The sequence below is a fragment of the Mirounga angustirostris genome, unplaced genomic scaffold (genome assembly GCF_029215605.1).
Source record: "Mirounga angustirostris isolate CCGP_5_RB_7025 unplaced genomic scaffold, mMirAng1.0.hap1 SCAF_5, whole genome shotgun sequence".
In the NCBI taxonomy this organism is placed as follows: domain Eukaryota; kingdom Metazoa; phylum Chordata; class Mammalia; order Carnivora; family Phocidae; genus Mirounga; species Mirounga angustirostris.
The window spans coordinates 5252006-5275574 of record NW_026991713.1 but is presented as its reverse complement, the minus strand read 5'-3'; the positions used below and the strand labels follow the sequence as shown (position 1 = coordinate 5275574).

Sequence of the window (23569 nt, the reverse complement as noted above, 5' to 3'; positions counted from 1 at the left end):
AGAAGGAGTGTTGAATCCGGTGTCCAGGCCTTCCGGGGCCCAGTCCAGCTGACAGGATTAACCGCCACACACACCTTTCGGCTTTCTCCTTCTTCAGCCTTTGAGCAAAGCTGAGAGTTCACAAGCATCGCGTCCCTGAAACACCCCCAGGGGAGCTGGTGCTGTCCTCACGTTTACATGAGGACAGAGGGGAGAGGCACCCCACCCCCCACTGCCCCGTTACACCTGTTAGCGATGTGTGCAGGCCTGAATGGGTCTAGTCATCTGGCACCTTGTTCGCTGAGCCCGGGCTGAATGTTTTGTGCCATGCATGGCCCTGGGCGTAGTGAGATGAACGGATCGCCTTCCTTCTGATGGGGGCTGCTTCATGCCCGTCTCGGATCCACCTGGCCCCAGCGGCCTCCGTTGCGCCGCCGTCACTCCCAAGCCCGCAGACTGTTTCGGACCCCACGGGGTGAGGGCTGGTCAGCTGCTTGTCCTTCATCAGCCCCCGTGGAGGGGTCCGCAGCGTCTCCGCATCCGGGGCCAGCCCAGTGGGACCTCTGTGGGCTCGGCTACCGCGGCTCTTCTGGATTCTGGATTCGGCTGAAGGGCCATGCTGCAGGGAATGGGGTGTGCTGATTAGAGGGTCTGGCAGCACGAGCAAGTCCACGCCCCATCAGGCAAAGCAGGACCAGAAGGCACCAGAGAATGAAAGCCTCTCCCTCACTTCCCTGCTGGGTGGCTGGGAGGGCCACGGCTCCACAGGCGGGGGAGGCTGCCTGGCTGAGCACTGATGGATTTTCTTCCGAAGCTGTGGTCAGCTCAGGGGTGGACCTGCCTCACTTCCCTTCCCGCTCACTCTTGCCAGCCTGGGGTTGCCCCCACCCCAGCAAGGGAGCAGCAGTGAGCTTGGCCCTGGGCTCTCTTTCTGGGAACCCAGGGGTGGTGGGCTGAGTCATGGCCCCCCAAGGTGTCCATGGGACTATTACCTCCTTATGTGGCAAAAGGGACTCTGCGGACATGACGCAGGGGTCTTCGTTTGGGAGATGATCCTGGGTCACCCCAGGTGGGCCCAGTGCCGGCACAAGAGTCCTTAGAAGCGGGGGCAAGGGAGATTTGCCCACGCATGAAGGTGCAGCATGGTGACAGAAGCAGGTGATACATCACGGGCTTGGAAGGTGCCAGAAGAGCCCAGGCGCCAAGGATGCAGGTGTCGTCTGGAAGCTGGAAGAGGCAAGGAGACGGATTGTCCACTAGAGCCTCCGGAAGGAGCCAGCCCTCCCAACACTGTGACCGTAGGCCGGGGCAGCTGCTTTTGGACTTCTGACCTCCAGGGCTGTAAGACAATACACTGGGGCTGTGTGGGCACCGATCTGTGGTCCTTTGTTAGAGCGGCCGTAGGAAACTAAGACACCAGGCTAGGTCACCTGCCTTCCCCAAACTGCTGCCCCACCCCCCCCGCCCCAGCTCCTGGCTCCGCTGGCCACCTGGGCCGTGCCAGGTGGGCCTTGCAACTTTGCCGGGTTCCTGGAAGGGCCAGCTGTGAGACGCTGAGCTGTCTGCTCCTTTGGCCGTCCTGCCAGCCTGGAGTACCTTTGCCAGGAGACGGGCAATTTCTGGAAGTTTCTGCCTGCTCTCAGACTGCAGGCAGCCTCTCGAGGCAGGCTGGCGGCCTGTTTTTCACTTTATCAAGCGTTTTCCAAAGCAAGCGGGTTGGCTGGCTGTGGATTGTTAGTCGCTGTGGTGACGGCGTGGAGGAGTGTGCGGGAAATATTAGTTCTCACAACTAGAGCCTTTTTCAACAGAGACATGGGCGGGCGGTGGCTCGGGGGATACAGAGCTGAGCTTCGGCTGCCCTTGGTTCACTCGTGTTCGCCAGGCATGTGGGGCCTGGGTGTACCCCTGAGTCGGGGTCTGCTGCCGTCAGCACCAGCTTCTCGCTGGGGGAGTAGCCGGTCCCAAGGCCACCGTGGCCTGTCCCCGGGCGTGCGGGAGGGTAGCCCAGCTCACGTCACTTCCTGCCTCCCCTTTTGGCTTGCCACTGAGCCTCTGCCTACCCAGGTGTGTGATACGAGAGGCCGGCCCCCAAGCCCACCCTCACTTCTGACACTAATTACAAGTTTGGGGTCCCCAAGACGACCTGTAGGTTTGACACTAGAAAGACTCGCAGGACTCACCGAATGCTGCCATACTCGCTGTTAAAAGGCTCATCGTGGTAAAAGGGACACAGGTGAAACTCAGCCGGGGGAGGAGGCACCGAGGGCAGGCCCGGAAGGGCACCGAACGTGGCATTTCCAAATGTCTCCTGGTGGCATCGTGGACAGCGTCACTTACTGGCAATGAGAAGACAGCATTCTCTGAGCATTGCTAGCCAGGGAAGCTCCCCAAGCTTCGTGGTCCAGAGAGTTTATTGGGGTGCCATCCTAGAGGCATGTCTGACTGCCCTGGGGACCAACCTGTCTCCAGCCCTAAGCCACGTTGGTCCTTTCTGGCCAGCCCAAGGCTCCCATGTAAACCATCTGGCAGGACGCTCCAGCGGCCTAGAGATCACCTCCCAGAGGCCGAGGCACACCCCCGCTGCGCTCCAGGCAAGGTTAGATCTGCACCTGGCCTGTGCACTTGCAGCCGGCTCGGAGAACTCTTCTCCACCTGTCCGTTTTCTCCTGATGTCCCCGCCTCCAGCCCCTCCCCTCCGCCCCTGTGCTCCACACCCCACGTCCTTGCCCTGGCTGGTTCTCTCCGCCCAACTTCCCCTGGCCCGGACTGGTACACTTCTCGTCTCCTCCCTCGCGAATGGAAGCCTGTGTGGCGAGTGTCAGATTTTGCTCCCAGCCGAATCCCCAGTGCTGGGAGGCGTGCCCGCACACAGCCGTGCTGATTCCCACTGGCAGGAGGAGGAGTGAGTGCATGAGGTGTGTCAGAACCACCTGCAAGGGTGTGCACCTCGGGGACCAGGCGGGTCTTTTTGCCCCATCACCAGACCAACGGAGTTGGAATCTTGGGAAGGGGGCTCTGGGAGCATGGGGCGAGGGTTGGGGGCCCTTGTGAATTGGATGCTGATGCAGGTGGTCCCAGGAGCCCCGCCTTGGGAACCGGGGGGTATGGACAGCTAGTCTTGGTGGTTCCAGCAAAACCACTCCATGCGCTTGACCTGCGTGATTCTTAGTGCTTTTCAGACCCGTTTTCCGCACTGCGGACTCTCCTTGTCCGTGCTGCTGGTTGGTTACGTCCGAGGGGGCCTGCCAGTGGTTCTTGGCAGGGATTCTGCTCGGAAAGGGTGTTTTCGGTGGGGAGCGTGGGCCACACGCCAGCCTGAGCAGGTCAGGGGTGAGGTCAGCTGACACTGGCCACGTCCCAGTCTGGGCACCCGAGGGACATCTCTGAGGCAGCACGGTCAGTCTCCTTGTTTTCTTGCTCTGTTCTCAGTCAACTGCTCTTTTTCACCTCTTGTCTTGGCCCCTGTCCTGTCTCCCTCTGTAGACTTAGCCCCGCTGACCCCGCTGCCACGGGACTGTCACCGTTGAAAATACTGTGAGCTGCCCTCTGTTTCCTATAAAACAGAACCCTGGCTCTGGCTACACCAGGCAGCATGAATGAGGCCGTTCATTCAGAAATTCTCTCTGAGCATCCGTTGAGCCTACTGGGGTGTTTAGGGGTGAAGGGGCGAGGTGCGCTTGGAGTCTGGCTTCCTCGATTCAGATCTGGGCCCAGACAAAAGCTGGGGGCGCAGTAGCGTTGTGGGGGGCGCGGCAGATCCCGCGCTGTCGCCGTCTGGCAGGTGCCGTGGCTGGTGTGGAGCCCGGGCGCCGTGGGGAGAGGGGGAGGCGCAGGTCTGCCGTGGGAACTGGGAAGTGGGCACGAGCATCCTGTGGGTTCAAGAGCCTGAAAGACTTCCTGCCCTGCCCTCCCCGCTGGTATTCTGTGCCACAGGCATTTTCTCTAGCATCCTCCAGAAGCTCCCTGGACTACTTACAGGGCGAACAGCTCGTGCGGCCCCGGGCAGATTGCAGTTAATAGATGAGATACTTGATGTTTTTAATGATCCTCGAAAGACAGTGTGGCAACTGTCACGCTTTCCAGAATGAAGAGCCAGAGAAGAGGCCTGCGCGCTCATAAGCACGTTGGTCCAAGGTGAGCAGACCGTGCCGTTAACTGGGGTGCACGGTTCTCCCCGCGAGCAGATTTCACATCTCATTTCCCAGTTTATTGGACAAGACTCTTCTTGGCTGTGAAGTTCTGTTTTCTTCCTCCCTGTGTCCCCGTGAAGAGAATCAGCTGCAGAAAAATGATCCTCTGGGCGGGAAGTGGTGCTGTTGGAGCCAGAGCTGCGTGGAGACGCCCCTGTGATGCGTCCTGGCGTTTGCACCCGGCTCGGGCCGGCCCCCCGCCTGTTGCAGTCAAGCCCGCATCCGTGGACTCAGCAGCGACGAGCCTGTTTGGAAGTGATTAAAACGTAACTGTCAGAGCTTTCGGGAGACAGGCCGCAGATCCTGATTATCATTCAGAAGGAACGAGGGGAAACGTAATTTTTTTTTTTGGGGGGGGGAAACGTAATTTTTTATTTTGCTTAAGGCAAGCCTGTAAAACATACGTGCAAGGGCATCATTACTGTATGTCCTAGCCATTTGCCTGCAGGATTTGGGGTTTGCAAATGAGTGCGTCCGAGAAATAATGATTGGTGCTATCTTGAAAACGTCTTGCCTGAAACAGGATTAAGACGGGCGAGCAGGGGAATAGAATCGCGGTGCTTTGTGGTGTCCGGGGAGGAGATTGCATCTCCGCGGGGGCGGCGGCAAAATTGGGTGCCAGATTGCTTTTGCTTCCCAGAGCTGACCCCCGTGGCCTGTTGTGGGGAATGGGCTCTTCATCCCTTTTGGTCCTGTTTTGTAATCGTTCAGGTCAGCAACCTGATTTCTGCAGCGGATTCTCTTCATGGGGACACAGGGATTTTTAAGTTTTCGTTTCTTCGTAACAGAAATGGTGTCTCTTGTGTGTTCGCCGGCAGGACTGAGCTCCGGGCGAGGCAGCCTCTGGGACCAGATGTCTATGTGCCCAAGAGACCGGCCCAGGTCTGTAGGCAGTGCTGCAGGTGGTTTGAGCACCTTCTGTGGGTCTGTTCCAAGCACAGCCACTGGGGATATGTCACTGAGCAAAACAAAGGCCCAACCCTTGTGGAGCAGGCAGGTCAGCTGGGGAGACAGATTTGGTGAATGAATGTATGGCCTGATGGCCATGAGTGCTTTGCAGGAGGCTCAAACAAGAAGCAGGGTGGTTTCCTCTCCCCCTGTTCTAGGTACGGTGGTCAGAGAGGTGGCTTTGAACTGAGAGCTGCTTGCTGGTACCTAGGGCAAGAATGTCACCGCAGAGGCAAGAGCAAGTGCAAAGGTCCTGTGGTATGCGTGTACCTGGCATGTATAAGGACAAACAAGGAGGACAGTGTGGCAGGAGCCTAGTGAACAAGAAGGACAGTGGTCAGAGATAAGATCAGAGAGGTGCAGGGTGTTAGACTCCCTGCAGGGTGGGGACCAGCTCTTTCTAATAGCCGAGGGAGGACGAGCTGGGCCTCCTGTGTATACCCTTCCTGCACATGCCCTTCCCAGCAAGCAGCTGTGACGCCTTAACAGCCCCATGTGGGGGCAGAGATGAGGTCACGTTTATATCTCCCATGTTTAGGGCGGTGTTGGCATATGTTCTAGGTGCTGGTGGTTATGCTGAGTAAATCAGAAAGGAGCTTTTGACACGCCGAGAGCTCCAGGGATGGTCGCGCTAACATCTGTGTAGATCACTGTAGCTGTTTAGAACCAAACCGTCTCACGAATCCTCAGAACAGCCCTGCAGAAGTAGGTGTGAACATCTGTATTCCAGAGGTTAATCGAATAACTGCTTTGTTGAGATAGAATACACATACCATCCAGTTCAGGGGTGACTAGTCTCCTCCCATAGTCATGCAACCTTCCCCTCAATCAATTTAAGAATATTTTCATCACTCTCAAAAGAAACCCCACGCCCATCGACAGTCGGTCCCTCTTCCTTCCCGCCCCCCCTGCCCCCCTCCCCCCAATGGTAGCCACTCAGTCTCTGTGGAATTATTCTGTCCCCATAGACTCGCTGATTCTGGATATTTCATGTAAGGAGAATCATTCAATATGTGGCCTTTTGTGACTCGCTTCTTTCACTTGGTGTAACGTTTGAAAGTTTCATCCATGTTGTAACATGTGTCAGTACTTGATTCCTTTTTATGGCCGAATAATATTCCATTGTGTGGATAGGCTACACTGTGTTTACGCCTTCATTTGTTGATGGACCTTGGGTTGTTTCTGCCTTTTGGCTGTTTTGAATAGTGGATATTTTGAACATCCGTGTATGAGATTTTGCATGGACATGTGTTTTCAGTATTCTCTTTTGGCACATACCTGGGAGTGGGCTTGCTGGGTCAGATGATAATTCTGTGTTTAACCTTTGGAGAAACTGCCAGACTGTTCTGCAAAGTAGCTGCACCATTTTACATGCTTTCAGCGATGTGGGAAAAGTTCCAGTTTCTCCACATCCTTGCCAACACTTTTTATTGTATGTCTTTTTAATTATAGCTACTCTCGTCGGTATGAAATGGTATCTCACCGTGGTTTTGATTTGCATTTGCCTAATTGCTAGTGACTTTTCACGCTTTGGGCATGTGTGTACTTCTTTGGAGAAATGTCTCTCCAGATCTTTTGCCCATTTTAAAATTGGCTGTCTTTTTATTGTTGAGTTGTAAGAGTACTTTACGCATTCTAGATACAAACCCTTTCTCAGAGGATTTTGCAAAATCATTTTCCATTCTGTGGGCTATCTTTTTACTTGCAGGTATCTTTTTTTTTTATTTTTTTAAGATTTTACTCATCTATTTGAGAGAGAGCACAAGCGGGGAAGGAGCAGAGGGAGAGGGAGAGGCAGGCCCACCGCTGAGCAGGTTGCCTGACACAGGGCTCGATCCCAGGACTCTGGGATCTGACCTGAGCCGAAGGCAGACACTTAACTGATTGAGCCACCCAGGTACTCCTTTGCTGGTATCTTTTGAAGGACAAAAGTTTTTAGTTTTAAGTCAGTTTATCTGTTTTTTTGTGTGTGTGGTTTGTGCTTTAGGTGTTGTAGCTAAGAAATCATTACTTAATCCAAGCTCATGAAGGTTTATTCTGCTTTCTAAGACTTCTGTAGTGTTTGTTTTAATACTGAGGTCTTTGATCCATTTCGAGTTGATTTTGATTTTTGTGTGTGGTGTATTCTTTTGCACGTGGACACCCAGTTGTCCCAGCACCACTTGCTGAATTGAATTATCATCTTTACTGCTCTCTGTAGACTATAGTGGGAGGACGATTGGTGTCCTCTCAATTGCATTCTCTTGGTCTCTGTGTCTGTCCTTAGGCCAGCACCCACATTTTTATTACTGTAGCTTTTTGGTGTGGTTTGAAATCCGGAAGCGTGAGTTCTCCAACTTTTTTCTTCTTCTTTGAGATTGTTTTGGCTATTTGGGAGCCCTTGGATTTCCATATGTGTTTTAGGATCTGCTTGTCAATTTCTGCAAAGAAGTCATCTGGATAGTGATTTTTTTAGAGGGTATTTATTATTACTTTTTTCTAACTACCACAGCAGCATAGACGGCTGAAAACCTGGAAGACAAAAATCAAACAGAAGGCAGTGGTAATTCTCTTTTATTGGTGTCCCTTCAGGCTTTGTCTTCTGCGTATATAGTTTTTCCTACACAAAATTTGGAGTCGTTCCAGAGTTAGTAAATGTCTAGGGGCACTTTTGGATTAGTACCTTAGCAGAAACGTCTGGAACTGGAATTGCTGGGTCAGGTAACACACACAGGGGTAGGAATTGGTTTGTCTTCTTTTTAACAAAGACTCTGAGGACCAGAGAGGTTAAGCGACTGGATCCAGGTCGCACAGCTAAAACTCAGGGTGCGGGCAGTACACTGGATTTTGTAGGTGGTGGTAGCAGCACTTGTTTATGAGGCTGATGCTTGAAAGTTGTGATAGCGAATGCCCTTTGTATTAGTGTTCTGTTGATGTGTAACTAAGTACCAATTCAACTGATTAAAGCAACATTGTTTATTAGCGCACAGTTCTGCAGGTCAGAGGTGTGGCTGGGTTCTCGCTGCGGGTGACACCGGGCTGAGTTCTTTTCTGGAGGCTCTGGGGAAGAATCAACTCTGCCCCTAGAGGCCTCTCCTCTCCATGTGGGGCCTGCTGCCTTCAGAGCCAGCGACGGGGGCTCTCCCCTGTGCTTCCCCTCTCTTGGCCTGTGGTCTCTGACCCCTAGATCCAGGTTCAAAGGGCTCATGTGCTTAGGTCAGGCCCACCTGGATAATCTTTCTATAACAGCCTCATCATGGGGTGCACACCATCATCTACACAGTCCCAGGGGTTGATAGGGGCCTGTACACAGCAGGCTGGGATCTTAGGGGGCATTTTAAAATTTCTGCCTACAAAATCGTTTTAAAGCTAGTAGCCAAAAATTATAGACAACATGAGGAACGCTATTAGTAGTCACTTACCTGGTATTTATGACCCCTTTAGGGCTCGGGTCTTTGCTGGGTGCTGTGGGGAGGCTAAAGTAGCAGGCGCCATCCCTGGCCAGAGGGAGTGCTAAGTCTGCCTGGGGGGCGGGGGGTCAAGGGCCAGCCCTTTGTGGCTGCTGTGAGGTGCGGGGTGCCTGACCCGGGTGGGTGAGGAGGTGCAGGAGCTGGGGATCTGCAGCTGAGCAGAAGGCCGGCAGCAGGGCAGGCTGGGGGGACTGTGGGAAGCTGGTGGGGAATCAGGCTGGCCAGAGAGGGGGCCCAGGTGGGGGAGGGCTCTGAAGACCAAAAATGGGGGGTAGGGTTGCTGAGCCTTGTGTCCCCGTACTCATTTTTATCTCTTAAGTTTAAATAACACATTCTGCAAAAAATACACACCGGTAAAATCTCATCAAGCGGCCAGAACAGGCCCCTGGGGTGGGGGGGCATAGACATAGGGGGTCTCAGTTCTGTGGCTGTGGGAGTGGGTTCAGGGTTCGGGCGGTGGGTCAGCCTTAGAGAGCCACAGTCGGAGGCATTCCAGGTCTCTTGGTCTCAGGAGAGAAGCAGGCATCCCCATCCTCTGTCCTGAGAAAGTGTGGTCTGTGCGGTTGTGCCCTGGACCGTCAGCAGTGCGGGGGGGAGGTGGTTCTCTGTGACTCCAGCCCCGATGGAGGCGGCATGGGCTGTAGCTCGGGTCCTGTGGGGCACCCGGTCCTCCTGCCCTGCCTGCTGCGGGTTTGCCTTCTGAATGCCCCCACCTGCCCTGAGACGTCAGGGACACAGCTTCGCGCCTCCACGGCCTGGATTTTTGCCATTTCCCCGCTCGTGCTCCTGATTCATCTCTGCCCACCTCCCAGGTGGAGCGTCAACTCCTGGAGGTTGGGGACACCTTTGCCCCCCACCACCTGGCACGAGGCAGGTGCTCGGTGATAGCTGGTGAGTGGGATACTGTCACTTGGTGCCTATAATCGCTGAAAACTTGCTGATAAAAGGACCATGGTAGTGCTTTGTAGGATTAAGGGATCAAGGATGAGGTCCTTCTTGCCAGGAACCAGGTTGCTGGTGGCCGGGGGGAGAGACAAAGGGATGGGGCAGGTCTTCCTGTGATAGCTGGCAGCTGTGTAACCAGGGTCCTGGGAGGGTGGGTGTTGGGGTCCGGATGGCTCAGTGGGTCCCCTCCCGCCCCCCCCGCCATGGATGTCGGGGCAGGAGGGGGCAGATGTCCTCCCAGCTCCAGATGCTCCCAGCTGCTTCTAAACCTTTCCCTCCCTCCTTGGACTATCTCCCCTTATTCTCCCCTTCCTCACTGGTGCCTCCAGTCCATGGCAAGGGTCTTCCTCTTGACCTTCTCACACCATTCCCGAGACCTCAGCACCCTGGAGGCGTCCCACGCATCCGCCCAGTCGCTCCCCTCCTCCATCCATCTCCCCGCCCAGCCGCTCCCCTCTTCCGTCCATCTCCCGGTCCTCTGCCCTGCTTTGCCTGCCCATTCCCAGGGTCATCTCCGACCCTCGTTCCTGCCCCACCTATGCCCTCTGTCATGTCTGGGTGCATCCCCATCCTGCTAGTGCCCACGGTTGCTCTCCTCATCCACCACCCTGAGCGGCTTCATGGCTGCTGCCTTGAGGCCAGGTGGGCATCTGGGGCTGGCTCTGCATCTGCCTTCCCCGGTCCTCCTGCCCCGGCTCCCCAACCTCACACCTCCCTGGTGGTTCTGGGTGGCCGCACGGCTCATCCCCATCCTCCTTCCTCTCTGCTCAGAGGCCACCTTCTCCAGGAAGCCCCCTGACCACCTGGTTCCAGATGGCCACTGTACCCTCCCCATCCCCAAACTCTACCTTATTTTTAGTTTTAAAGTTATAGAAAAATAGCAAAAGAGAGTACAGAGAGTTCCCGTATACCCACACCTGATTTCCTCTCTTAACATTCTAGATCAGCATGGCACATTTGTTCAGTATTAATATGTTGTTGTTAACTAAAGGCCGGGCCCCTTTTATTAGGATTTCCTTAGTTTTTCCCCACTGTCCTTTTTCTGGTCCAGGCCCGCATCCAGGATCCCACATGACAATTCATCATTGTGCCTCCTTAGCCCCTCTGGGCTCTGACAGTTTCTTAGACTTTCCTTGTTTATGATGACCTTGCCCATTTTGACGAGTATGGATCAGGAATTTTGGAGAATGCCCCTCTATGGGAATTTGTCTGATGTTTTGCTCCAGATTGGAGTGGGTAGTGGGTTTTAGGAGGAACACCAGAGAGGTAAATTGCCCTTCTCGTCCTATCATATCAGGTCAGGGCACCTGCCATCACCGTGACTGATCCCTGTTGGCTTTTGACCTTCATCACCTGGCTTGGTGTCTCTGTCAGTCTTCTCCACTGTACCCTGCCTTGTTTTTCTCTTTAACATTGATCACAAGTCTGAAAGTGTGTTTATTTGTGGATCTTTTCATGTCGGATTAGAATGTAAGAACAGAGGCCCCATCTGTCTTGTTTATTCCCAGAGTCTCACACATAGTGGGTGCTCTGTAAATTGGTTAATCAACTTGGTGGCTGCTTCTGGCAGGCAGTGAGCCCCGAGTGCTGGGGACGGAGCCACTGGTGCCATAGTTCCCACCCGCGGAGAGCTTCGGGTCCAGTGGGGGAGATCATTACACATGGAGATGTGTTCCCATTGTAAATGTGAACAGGGTCAGGGAAACGGTGCTTGGCTGTGCTGAGAGGCTGATGGGGTACGTGGCCTAGATGGGACACGGCGGTCAGAGAATGATAGGGAAGTTTGAGACCTGAAGGATGAGTGAGAGCTGGCCAGGCCATTGGGGGAGGGGGGAGATGTGTTCAGGTTGGAAGGAATGGCACGTGCAAAGGTCCTGAGGTAGAGAGGAGCTTGGGGTTCTTAAGAACACCAGCAAGGAGGCAGGATGCTCAGTTGGAAGTGGCCTTGGTTCAAGGAGGTGGTTTAGTCAAGGATGGTGAAGAGGAGAAGGTGAAAAGTGGACCCAGTTATGAGGTGGGCAGAAGTGGGGTGAGGGGTGAATGAAGTCCAGGCTCTTAACACTGGTGGATGGTGTTCTGTTTCTTTCCCAGAAAATGAGCAGGTTTGGAGGCAGATGAATTCTTTCAGAGATGCTTTTAGGGACAGCTGAGCAGCAGGATCGTGGAGGTGGGGCTGCATATTTGGGGGTTTCTGATTTGGGGACAGCACTGGAAGTTGTGGGAAGGCATGAGCTGACCTTGGAAGAGAGTGGAGAGTGAGAAGAAGAGTTGTCCAGGGCGCGGCCTCAAGAGGCCTGTAGAGGTCAAGGAGGACCCCCAAGGGAACTGGAAGGGAGGTCAGAGACGAGGACACAAGCTGGGCGAATGCGGTGTCCATGGAGGAGAGTGCTGGAAGGCGGGAGGGGAGGCAGCTCGGCTAGGGGCTGATGGTTCAGTCATGGCCCTGGGCAGGGGAGTGAGGTCCAGGTCCAGCTGCCAGACCCCAGGCCAGGCTCTCAACCCAGGCAGCAGGGGAGGGAGAGGGAGGGAGCGGAGCGTGGGGGGACGGTGTGGGAGAACTGTAACTGGCTCCATCTTGCTGACCTTTCAGGATGGCTTTGTTGGAACCAGAATGCCACAGAGCTGCTCACCTCTTTCTTCCTCCAGAACTGCCTTTAATTTATGTTCACTTCTATTCTTCATGGGATTGTGTGTCTGATTTAATATTTTTGAGTTAGTGGGAAAACAGAAGATGCTTCACAGAAATTTGCCTTGTGGCCAGTTTTGCAGGTTACATCTGTTTCCAAGGGTGACAGAGAACACTATATTCTGGACTCGTGCCCTCTCGTTCATCTTTGAGAAGGGCCATAAAGTCCCATTTCCAAGAGGTCATTGAGACCAATTAGGTAGTTTTATTAGTTTTGCCTGCATAGGAAAATCCTGCGCTATTTTTGATCGAATCTGTTCGGGCATCCATTTTATTTCGTGGCTGAAGTGGGATTGGCCGAATGGAATCCTGTTTTTCCATAGATCTTTTCACAGCTGAAGCTGTCTTCTTTTATGATACGTTGCCGGCAAGGAGAATGGAAACTTGTCGAGAAAAGTCTCCAGTGGAAGGCTGGCCTAGAGAAGCGAGCGCATGTCCACAGCAGCATGACTCACCAAAGCCACAAAAAGTGGCGACAACGCAGATTCTCATCAACTGTGATGAGAGGATCCGTGAAACGTGATAGATCCGTGCACTGGGATGTCATTCTGTCATGGGAAGGAATAAAGTTCTGATGCGTGGAACTTCGGCATGGATGAGCTTTGAAAACATCATGCCCAGCGAGAGAAGCCAGACACAGGAGATCACGTATTCTATGAAATAAAGTTGATATGAAACTTAGAGGAAATCAATCGCATTTGCACAAGATTGCATTTTATGAAATATCCAGAATAGGCTAATCCACAGACCGAGAACAGAATTGAGTGGTTGGAAGGAGGGGTCGGAGGGCCTGCTACTGGCTACGGGTTTCTTTTGGGGCGATGAAGTTGTTCTCAGTTGATTGTGGCGATGGGTGCATGATTCTGTGAAGACCCAAAACCCCTGAATTGCACACTTTCAAAGGGTGAATTGTATAGGATGTGAATTCCGTCTCAATAAAGCTGTTGAAAAGAAGAGGAGCTCGGAGCTGTCAGTCACGGGCCATCTGGGGCCTCCTTCTCTCCACGGCTTTAGGCTCAGGGTGACGGGGGACTGCTCTGGTGCAGATCCTGTGGGAGGGGAGGGATGGATGTCGTATGGGCCACCTGTCCTGCCTCAGGCCGCGAGGCGCGGTCCTGCTGATATTACTCGTGTAACCCCCTCCTCCAAGCCACAGTGAACAGTTATCCTCTTTTCCTTTTCCTGAGAGTGTCCCCGTCCACCCATGCTCCTGCCAGGAGGATGCCCAGGGTCACCGTGGTGGCTGCCCTCCATCATCCCATCTTGAAGTCCCACGGGAAGTCCAGCAGCCCAGGCCGCGTCTTTCCCTTCCCGTCTGCCCGGCCGCCATGCCGGGACGCATCTCGGTGCCCACCAGCGCTCAGTTCCTGGGCTTGCTCTGGCCGTTGCCCTGGTCTGCCTGGCATGGCGAGCGAGGCCATAATGCTCCTTGTCCCCAGGTTCTCATTGACTGGATCAACGATGTACTGGTGGAGGAGAGAATCATCGTGAAGCAGCTGGAGGAGGACCTTTACGACGGCCAGGTGCTGCAGAAGCTCTTGGGTGAGTCCACGGGCACCCCAGCAAAGGGCCACCGTGGGGTGGTCCCCAGGCTGGGCCACTCGATTCTCTGCAAGGTGGCATGGGCCACATGTCCTCAGGGTGGTCTGAGCCCATGCTCCAGGTGGCAGCTCCTGGGCTGCAGCAGGCCATGCCCAGCTTCCAGAACTTTCCCATGGGGACAGGGAGATGGGGCAAGAATGGTGCCACTTCCTCTGTGGGTCAGCCCTCCTATAGGGGCAGTGGGGAGGGAATGGCCCACATGTCATGCCCTTGCTCAGCCTGTCCTCCAGAAGTACATTTGGAGGGAAGAAGTTGTGTTTGTCTTGGTTGTTCCTCTGTTGGACGAAGATTCACCTTGTGGCAGGTGTGGATCTAGGCTCTGGGGATGCAGTGGTAACGAGAAGGGGGGTCCCCTCGCCCACCTGTCCCCCTACATTCTGGCAGAGGGAAGAAAGAGAAATGTTATGGGACACAAACAGATGCTTTAAGAGAGTGGCACGTGCTAGGAAGGAAGCCAGAAGGTCACGGGGCGGAGAGGGTTTGGGCAGTGGGGGCGGCTATCTGGGGAGGGGACATCTGAGCAGATATCTGCACCACCAGCCTCAGAAGAACATTCCAGGCCAAGACTCAGATGTGAGGAAGACTTAAAGTGCTTAAAGATTAGTGGAAGGAGGCTGCAGGAGGTGGGGGAGAGGGGTCGTGGGGGTGCTGGATGGGGCCGGGAAGATGGACGAGGCTAGATCGCGTCCAGAAAAGGCTTTTATTCCAAGTGACAGGGAACCGCTAGAGCTTTTGAGCAGGGCCGTGACATGATCTGAGCTAGGTGTTTTATGAAGTCACCTGGGCTTCTGGGTATAGAAGGCGGGGGTCGGGAGCAGGAGCTGAGATCGGTCAGGAGGCTGTTCCGGCAGCCCGGACATCAGATGAAGCGGCTCAGACTAGGGGGAGGTGCAGACCCGGGGGGAGGGATCTTGGAGGTTGGAGCTGCCAGAGATGTCAAGGCTGACATGACAGCCAGGTCTGTGGCCTGAGCAGCTGGGGAACCAGGGGCCCCTTGGGAGGAGCGTGGGGGGTGGGGAATGAGGAGGTGGGTGTTGCAGCAGCCGGGGCCTGTTCTACCTGAGTCAGTGGCCAGGTGAGGATGGAGAGCTCGGCAGCAGAGGTGATGCTTAGCGCCGTGGTACCCAGGGGCCTCACCTGGAGAGGGTGGTCCAGATTCATTAGTTGGCTGAAGGCCAAATGGCCACAAATTTCTCAGTATTTGGCTGAGCCAGGGATCCCCGTCTTGGAATGACTCCCACGGTACAAGAATAAATTTGAAATGTTATCGGGATTGGTAATCATTAACACCAGTTTATTATTAAAAATGGCGGTCAGGTGGAATCATTATATTGTATGCCTGAAACTAATATAACGCTCTACGTGTATTATGTGTGGATAAAAAAAAGTGTCGGTCAGAGTTTTGATGTTTCAGATCGTAGTGTTGGTGTGGTCATTCCCAGGGTCATCCTCAGCCCTGTCGGGGGCTACGGTCCCCTCAGGGTCGTTATACTGGACATTCGTGATGACAGATACTTTCAGTAGAGAAGGGGCGAGGAGCGCATGGATCTTCGGATCCGCCAGCAAGGATTCTTCTGATGGGGTTGCTGCCCGGGTTACCAGCTGTCCTCCTTGTCTGAGGTGAAGACTGAGCTCCCCCTCGGCTCTTGGACTCAAAGAGTTGGCCGTGGGTGACGCCGCTGTCTTACTGAAACGGTCCCTTAAGCAGGTGCCTGGTTCCCTGCCGGAGGGAGATACTTCCTAGCATTTTCAGAAGCAAACTTAAGAGTGTTCCACTCAATTTTTTTCCTTCCGATGCTTCTGCACGCCCCTGTGGCTTCATTCACCCAGTTGCTTGAAAAAGTCGTGTCCTAAGCCTGAGTTCTAGCAGGGCGGGGAGGGGGGCGGGTTGCTGATAACCATCACCGGATCATAGGACAGGCTCTGAATTTGCCTGTAAATGGTGCCGGCCCCTCCCAGGCGACGAGTGACAGGGGCATCCTTAGAGCAGGTATCAGGTAAGAATTCTTGCCCCTCAAGGCACGTCCTTTGGTACCCCCCTCAGCTGGCAAATGTCACACTCGATCCGAAGCTGCATGATTGTCCGTCGTCCTGCGTCGGCTGTGTTACCCTCTGGGTTGCGGGAGGCTGGCTCTGGCAGCTGACTTCCATCCCGCGTGAATACCTTACTTGAGTACTTAATAAGGCGATTCCAGAATCTCTTATATGTCAAGTGGGTTGACACGCTCCTCTGTGGGACGAAAAGAACCATGGAAGAGAATTCTCGGATCTGAACACAAACCCAGCATGTCTTGCCTGGTTGTTGATTACTCACTGCTGATGTCGCTGTGCCCACGAGATGCAGCAGGGACCCGTGTGAGCACATGGTCCTCGAGCCCAGGGTTAGCAGGAATGACACCCATGTGGACTAGACATTCGGCTTGTCACTGTCTCCAAAGGCAGAAGCCAAAGCCAGAAAGGAGACTGTGGCCGAGTGCCGAGGCCAAAGCTGACCTGTGCATCTGGAGAGAGGAGAGGGGTGCGGCCGGGGCCCTGGGTGGGCAGGAAGGGGTCGGGAAGAGGAGGAGCCAGCGAAGGAGTCTGAAGGGTCCAGCTGTAGGGAGGAGGCAGGGAGGGGTAGGGGAAGGGTGTTTCAAGGAGGCAGGAGTGAGGACAGAAAGTGGACCTCTGGATGTGGCCATGTGAGATCACCAAGTGCAAGTCAGCAGCAGAACCCCAGCTGGGTCCCTCTTCTTGAGAGCAGACCCTGGAAGCAGCTGCCGACTCTGCCCCGTGGCAGGTTTTGGCGGGTGTAACTCTTCCGCAAGGTGGGCCATGTGTGGGCAGAGGGAGGGTGCCCCTGCCGGGGTCCCAGGGGCCTCTGGGCTGGCTGTGGTCCTGCTTCTAACTCCTGGCACTCCCTTCTCCTTGCAAAAGGCAGGCCCTTCCCTGCGCAGGGAGTGTTCACAGCCCTGCATTCAGCCTCACCACGTTTGCCTGCCACATCTGAGGATCCACCCCAGCTTCCTTGGTCCCTCTCCGTGCTCTGAAGCCAGGTGGTGGCCGCAGCAGAGCCTGGAGCGGCCCCTGGGGCCCATTGGTAGGCAGAGTGATGCCGGTGACTCGGGCAGCCAGATGTGTGATCCTCTCCCACGTGGCAGGGCTAGCAGGACCAGCCTCAGGCAGCACCCAGGTGCAACCAGCCTCCTCGGTTCCTGTCATCGGCTGAATTGTGTCCCCCCCCGCCCAGAAGTCATAAGTTGAAATCCTAATCCCTAGGACCTCAGAATGTGGCTGTATTTGGAGACAGGGTCTTTCTAGAAGTCATTAAGTTAAAATGAGATCATTGGGGGGTGGGCCCTAAACCCATATAGCTGGTGTCCTTTTAAGAAGAAGAGATCAAGACAGACACACATAGTGGGACAGCCACGTGAGGACACGGGGAGAGAGACCTCAGGGGAAAGCAGCTCTGCCAGCCCCTGATCTCAGATTTCTAACCTCCAGGATCCTGAGAGAAAGTACATTTGCATTGTTTACGCCCCCTGGTCTGAGGTCCTCTGTGACTGCAGCCCTAACAGGCTGGTACAGTTTCCTTTCCGCCTCCAGCACGCCTCCTCCTTCAGCCTGGGTATCACGGCCACGTTCAGCCTGCAGGGGCTGCAGGGTTGGCTGGTGGAGGGGACGGCAGAGGCGTACCGGGCTCCCCGTCTCCCAGCAGGCGAGGCTCTTGGACCACCCGGCTCTGTAACCCTCCTTCCTTCCCCAGGATCCTCCGCTCTGCCCTGTAACACCTGGGGGACCTGCTGTGTATTTTCAGGGTGTTCATATGGAACAGCTGTGGCTTATCCAGCTAGGACCTGTCAGATGCAGAGGGACATCAAAATATATAAACAGCAACCACTTCTAGCCCCGGCTGGATGCATTTGGTTGAGCTGCTTTGTTTTGCTTCTAGCACTCAACGGCTACAGCCCGATGTTATGGAGGTGAGGTTGCCTCCCCGATGTTATGGAGGTGAGGTTGCCTCCCCCGCTGGGGAGCCTCTTGTCTGTGCTGCATCCAGCCCCAGGACAGTGCCTGGTGCACAGAAGGTGCTCATGTAACTGTTTTGTGAGCTAACGAAGGAAAGAAGCAAAGGAAGAAGCATCCCAAGCCCCACAGGCATTGCTCTGTAATGATACTATCCTGGGGGGAATATTAAAACGGTTTGCTCTAGTTCTAATCGAGGGAGGGGAGGACATGGGGAGAGAATGCTGAGTTAGCGGGCCTCCACACGGAATGCCGTACACAGAGCTTTGGGGGGACCACTTGCGAAACGGGAGCCCCACCATGACCAGCCTGGCCTCCGCTGTCTGCTGTCCCCCCCTTCAGTGCCACAGCCAGCAGCCACGTCCTGGCTCGCGGCCGGTTGGGCTCTGTGCCGGGCACCGTGGTCACCCTCCCGGGGAACAGGTCGCCATGTTCTGCGATGCGGCTGCTGTTGATTTGCTGAGGAGAGACATCCCATCAGGAGACACCTGGGTCTTAGAGCCCCTTCTTGCCTTGCCCCTTAGCAGGTGGGGGGCCCACGCGGCGGCAAAGAGGGTGGGGCTCCCACTGAGGCCGGGCTCGGGGTCAGTCACCGGATCTGGAGCAGATGTGGCGGTTCTTGTCGGGCTTGTCGGGGTCCTCCAGTGAGCTTCCGGCTCACTCTCGGGGATAAAGTCGTTCGTGGTGGTGTCTGCGAACATCTCGCCATCCTTACCGCGGTGTCCTGCTATTAGAGAAACAAGAGGACCCAGTGCACCGCCTCCTCCGCTCCGGCCCCGTCCCCGTCCCTGCGGGTCCCCTCCCTGCCCCCCAGTTGCACCTTGAGTCATTTTTTCCATGTCACGTGCCTAGAATGTTCCCGAGTGGGACACCTCCAGGTCTGCCCTCGACCTCCATGCCCCCTTTCTGCTCTGGAGTACTTTTCCAAGGAACACAAAGGACTAGAAAGCTCGGAGCTCCGTGGCTCCCCGTCCTGACAGCGCCCCACTGCTCTGTGATGATCTGCTCGCCCCGGGCTGGGTGGGGGAGTGCTCCCCTTGCGGCTGGGGCACCAGGCGGCCCCGAGACCCTCCATCGTTTCCTCACGCCCTGCGTCTTGCTCTTGTCCTTCTCGTTGCAGAAAAACTGGCGGGCTGCAAGCTGAATGTGGCTGAGGTGACACAGTCCGAGATCGGGCAGAAGCAGAAGCTGCAGACGGTGCTGGAAGCCGTGCATGGCCTACTGCGGCCCCACGGCTGGGCGCTCCAGTGGACCGTTGACTGTGAGTAGTCTCGGGGGACACTGAGCCTGTCCCCTCAGCTCTCCACGCTGTCATTCATCATGGCCTTTCTGGGCTTGCATGTTCAAAACCCGTTCCCACTGCTGCTCTATGGAAGGCAGCTAGGACAGGCCAAAGCCAGCATCCCCACTCTTGGGAGCTAGCTCCTAGGTGAGAGACGAAGTCACGCCTGTCATTGCCTTTTTTTCCCCCGGCTTCTGAGAGGAAAGAAGTTGTTTCTGTTTGGGTGGGGCAGGGGAGGCTCCCAGAGGAAGGAGGGGAAAGAGAGAGAAGCTCTGTGGGGTTTTTGGAAGGGACCCAACCCCAGATACCCATGGCACCAACAGCAAATGAGCTGTTCTAGCCATGACCCGCTGGAGCAGGTCCTCAGGAAAAGATTCATGCTGGCCTCTGGGATAAATCACCGCGTGCTGCCATGACGAGTATGTGACATCACAGTATTCTCAGCCAAGACCTCAAGCCAGAAAGGTGAAGAACTAAAGCGAGAGGGTGCCTGGGTGGCTCAGTTGTTAAGCGTCTGCCTTCGGCTCAGGTCATGGTCCCAGGGTCCTGAGATCGAGTCCCACATCGGGCTCCCTGCTCCGCGGGAAGCCTGCTTCTCCCTCCCCCACTCCCCCTGCTTGTGTTCCCTCTCTCGCTGTGTCTCTCTCTGTCAAATAAATAAATAAAATCTTTAAAAAAAAAAAAAAAGAACTAAAGCGAGAGAAGCCGGAAAGTTCTTTGTTGGGGCTGCCCCGCCCAGCACCCTCCCCCCCTCCCATCCTCAGTGCAGGGCAGGCAGGGCCTGGCCAGGAAGCTCTCCACCCCCCTCCCCTGGAGCACCATCCACCCTTGCTTCCCTCCCTCGTGTAGGAGGTTGATAGTGCAGAGGGAGAACTTTTAAGCGCCAGGGATAATAATGCACATTATTGTGACGGCTAAGTGGCCGTGATGACCCATCTTCCACAAAATTCTCCCTTCCCTATGCTAATTTCACTCTCCTGCCCGCTCCGTCTCCTTATCATACCACCCAGTTGACCCCTTTTAAAAATGCTGTGCTTTTGAAAGTGGTTGCACGTGTCACCTGAAAGCCAACAGGAAGGGAACAAATTAGAAAAGAGAAGTAAATTCATACAAGGCGCTCATCGTCTTCGTTTTTCCGTGGCCGGTGCTTTTTTTTCCACCCATGGTTTTTCTCTGCGGTCTCGTTTGGACGCAGCGTCTTTATTGCCTTTTGGACATGGGCTTGGGGCTCCTGCAGAACCTGATCTAAACCAGCTCCCTTCTTCCCTCCCCCGACAAGCAATTCATGGGAAGAACCTGGTGGCCATCCTCCACCTCCTCGTGTCCCTGGCCATGCACTTCCGGGCCCCGATCCGCCTCCCCGAGCACGTGTCCGTGCAGGTGATTGTTGCGCGGGTGAGTATCGGGCTTGCCCTCCATGCTACCAGAGGGGTGTGGGGACGCTTTCCTCCTGTGGATTCCCTCCCTGCTGCTTTTTTTTTTCCTCCTAAGAGGCTACCTTCTGTTTTCTCCTCTTGACAAAAATGTGTGTCTCACCCTGGCTTGGAGACAAATGATTGGAGCCGGAACAATGGCACTGATTTGGAGAGAGGCAGATTCAAAGGCATGAGCATATTGAGGTTTAATTTTCCAGATTTTTTTTTTTTAAAGAATATTCATTTCTCTCCAAAGCCAAGTAGTTGGAACTCAGTTCTCTTGAATGAGCTTATTACTCACCGGAGAGGGTTGAGACCAGCGGTAGGAAATAGATACCCCAATTAAAGCTCCTCTGCATCTGCTCTGCATTCTATCCATCATTCCCCATGATCTCTCTCTTAGGGTCGTTTCTCTTGCTTCCCTTGGAGAAATGTAACTGGGAGCCAGGGTCCTTCTGACAGGGACAGAGCAGCCTTTCCTACCGTGTCCCCTGCATTTAAGGGGACAGACCCAGCCCTGGCTCTGTGTTTGCGGTCTTGTCCAGTAAATGCGTATGAAGCACCTACTGTGTCCTTGGCACTGGGCACTGGCTATCGGGGACACCAAATGGGGAAAAACACTCTGATTGCGAAAGCACTGCTCTCCTGCCAGACCGATGAGGTTTCGCTCGGAACCCGGATATCTGTGTGTTTATAGACTTGCGATGTCCATGTTTTCCCTTATTGGCCCCGTGCTCTGCGGGCTGCAGAGCTCTGGCTGGTCCCAGTTTTCCGAAGCTGTCTGACCCTTCCGTTACCCCGGGAGCTTCGCCCTGACCGGGTGGGCGGAATGCCCCTTTCTGGCATCAGGGGAGGGTTACCCCCCGCTGTGTGGCCCTGCTTGCTTCCTAAGGCGGGATGTTTGTGGTCAGTGGTGGTGATGGGGTCAGGGACCATTCCTGCTGCCCTAACCCTGGGCACCCACTCGAGGTGGCCAGCCGGGAAAGGCTTCCCAAGGACATGTGGGCATGTGGTTCCCAAACCCGTGTCCATCAGAATCGAGGCCCCATGAGCGCCGTACAGCTCAGTAATCAAGGCATTTCCTTTCAGGCCTGCGCTTTGGTCCAAGAAAATCTTTTGGGTTTTCAGAAAGTTTTACTGACTCGGGCAAACCCTTCTTTGCTGGCGCCTCCTGCCTGACCAGGGTTACGGAAGGATTCTTTGGGCCACACCCAAAGGGGTATGAATCAGGGACCGGGGTCCCGGGAACTGGCCTCAGAAGCCCGCCTCCCAGAGCCCAGGGCCTGTCAATCCACGTCCACTTATCCGGTCGGAGATGGGAAATGCAAGGAATATGGGGGTCCGTGGAGGGAAGGGATGAGGACAGGGGCCTCATTTACCACCTGGCAGCATGGCCTTGGGCGATCACTTGATTCCTCCGAGTTGCAGTGATTTCCCCAGAAATCTGAGATTATGCTATAAACCTCTGAAATGCTTAGCTTCATGTGTCCAGTACCTCGCCCTGGGCCTGGCATTTAGTAGGTGCCTAATATGTGCATGGATGAATAAGTGAGTGAAATGTCTCGGCACCTCCCTCTGTGGGCTCTCCTGGGAAGCCGTGAGGCTGCTGATGGCCGCTCAAGGGTGGTTGCCTGCATTTGTAAGAACCAGCCACGAGAATTCCCTGGAGGCCAAGTTCAGGAAGAGTTGGGGAGCTCAGATCTCGGGAGGTGTCCACGGTGGGTGGCCCGGTGGGAAGTGAGTTCCCTGTTTCTCGAGGGGTTCACATAGGGGCTTGCAGTGCTTGGATTAGCTGGCTGCTGAGCACCACCCTGAGGTCCGGGGACGTCCAGGCTGCCCCCCATCCCCGACCCCCCACCCCGCCACCATCGCTGCGTCTTCACACCTGTGGGGCTTCCGGAGAAGTCCGTCACACACAGTGTCATGTCCTAGCGCTGCTATAGCAAAATACCACAACGTGGGTGTTTTGAAACAACAGACATTGTCCCCTCACCGTTAGGGAGGCCAGAAGTCCTACTCGGGGAGTTGGCAGGGGCCCCGCTCCCTCCGAAGCGTCCAGGGGAGGATCCTTCCTTCCCCCTTCCTGCTTCTGGTGGCTGCGGGCAGTCCTCCGCGTTCCTGATTGTAGACTCGTCTGTCCAGGCTCGGCCTCTTTGTCCCTCGGCCTCTTCTCTCTATGCTTGCGTGTGTCTGTGGCTCTGTTTTCTCTTATAAGGACTCCAGTCCTGTTGGATTTAGGACCTACCCTAACCCCTTATGGCCTCATCTTAACTAGCTGTATCTGCAGACACCCTGTTTCCAAACAAGGTCACGTTCTGAGGTTCGGAACTGTCAGGACTTCGGGGGGGGGCACACCCTACTTAGCCAAGTGCGCATGTTCTTACACTGGGTGCTTCCCTATGTTATGTGGGTTCCCTGTGCCCCTTACCTCTCCCAGCTGCACGGCGTAGGGGATCCCTTTGGGAGCTAGGGTGTTTCCCCTGAGACCCCCCTCCCCACAGCTGCCGGCTCTCAGAGCAACGTGGAGAGCCTATGGGGAGGGGATGGGAGGGGCAGTTTCCGGCCACCAAAAGGGTCACCCCCTGTGGTCACCTGCAGTCCACCCCCGTGGGCGTGGCTTGGATGCTGCCCCTAAGGTGGTCTGGCCCCAGGGCCGTCTGCACACAGCTCAGCTACCCTGCCAGTGATGTCCTTTCTCCCGTCCCCTCTGCCTGCCCGCGTGTTTGTGTATTTATTTGTTCATTTTGGGGTTTGCAGAAGCGGGAAGGCCTGCTGCATTCCAGCCACGTCACGGAGGAGCTGACCACAACAACGGAGTAAGTGGACCCCAGCTGGGGACCCGCACAGACGCAGGGGCCCATTTCCACGCATATCCCTCAACCCAAGGATGAGGTTTTCACACAAGCGCTGTCCTGGCTTTATGGCCTTCACCCACTTTCTTCAAAGATTTTTTTTCTCTTCTCTGGTGAGGAAGGGCAAGATTGCCGTTTGGTTTGGTATTTAAATGAGAAATTCTCCCAAATAGAAAAATACACAAACTACGTGCGGCACAGGAATTAGAACTTACT

The 23569-nt window shown here is 55.1% G+C and overlaps 1 protein-coding gene across 2 annotated transcripts in view; it reads left to right on the top strand.

Annotated features, from left to right (window-relative positions):
* Positions 1-23569, top strand: part of PARVB (parvin beta) — a 95075-nt gene that overhangs the window by 48861 nt on the left and 22645 nt on the right. For both annotated transcript variants that reach the window (XM_045872360.3, XM_064590500.1), the window contains exons 4-7: positions 13637-13739; positions 18925-19065; positions 20366-20481; positions 23259-23317. In XM_045872360.3, coding sequence (XP_045728316.1) covers positions 13637-13739; positions 18925-19065; positions 20366-20481; positions 23259-23317 — 419 coding nt within the window. The remainder of the gene's footprint in view (positions 1-13636; positions 13740-18924; positions 19066-20365; positions 20482-23258; positions 23318-23569) is intronic.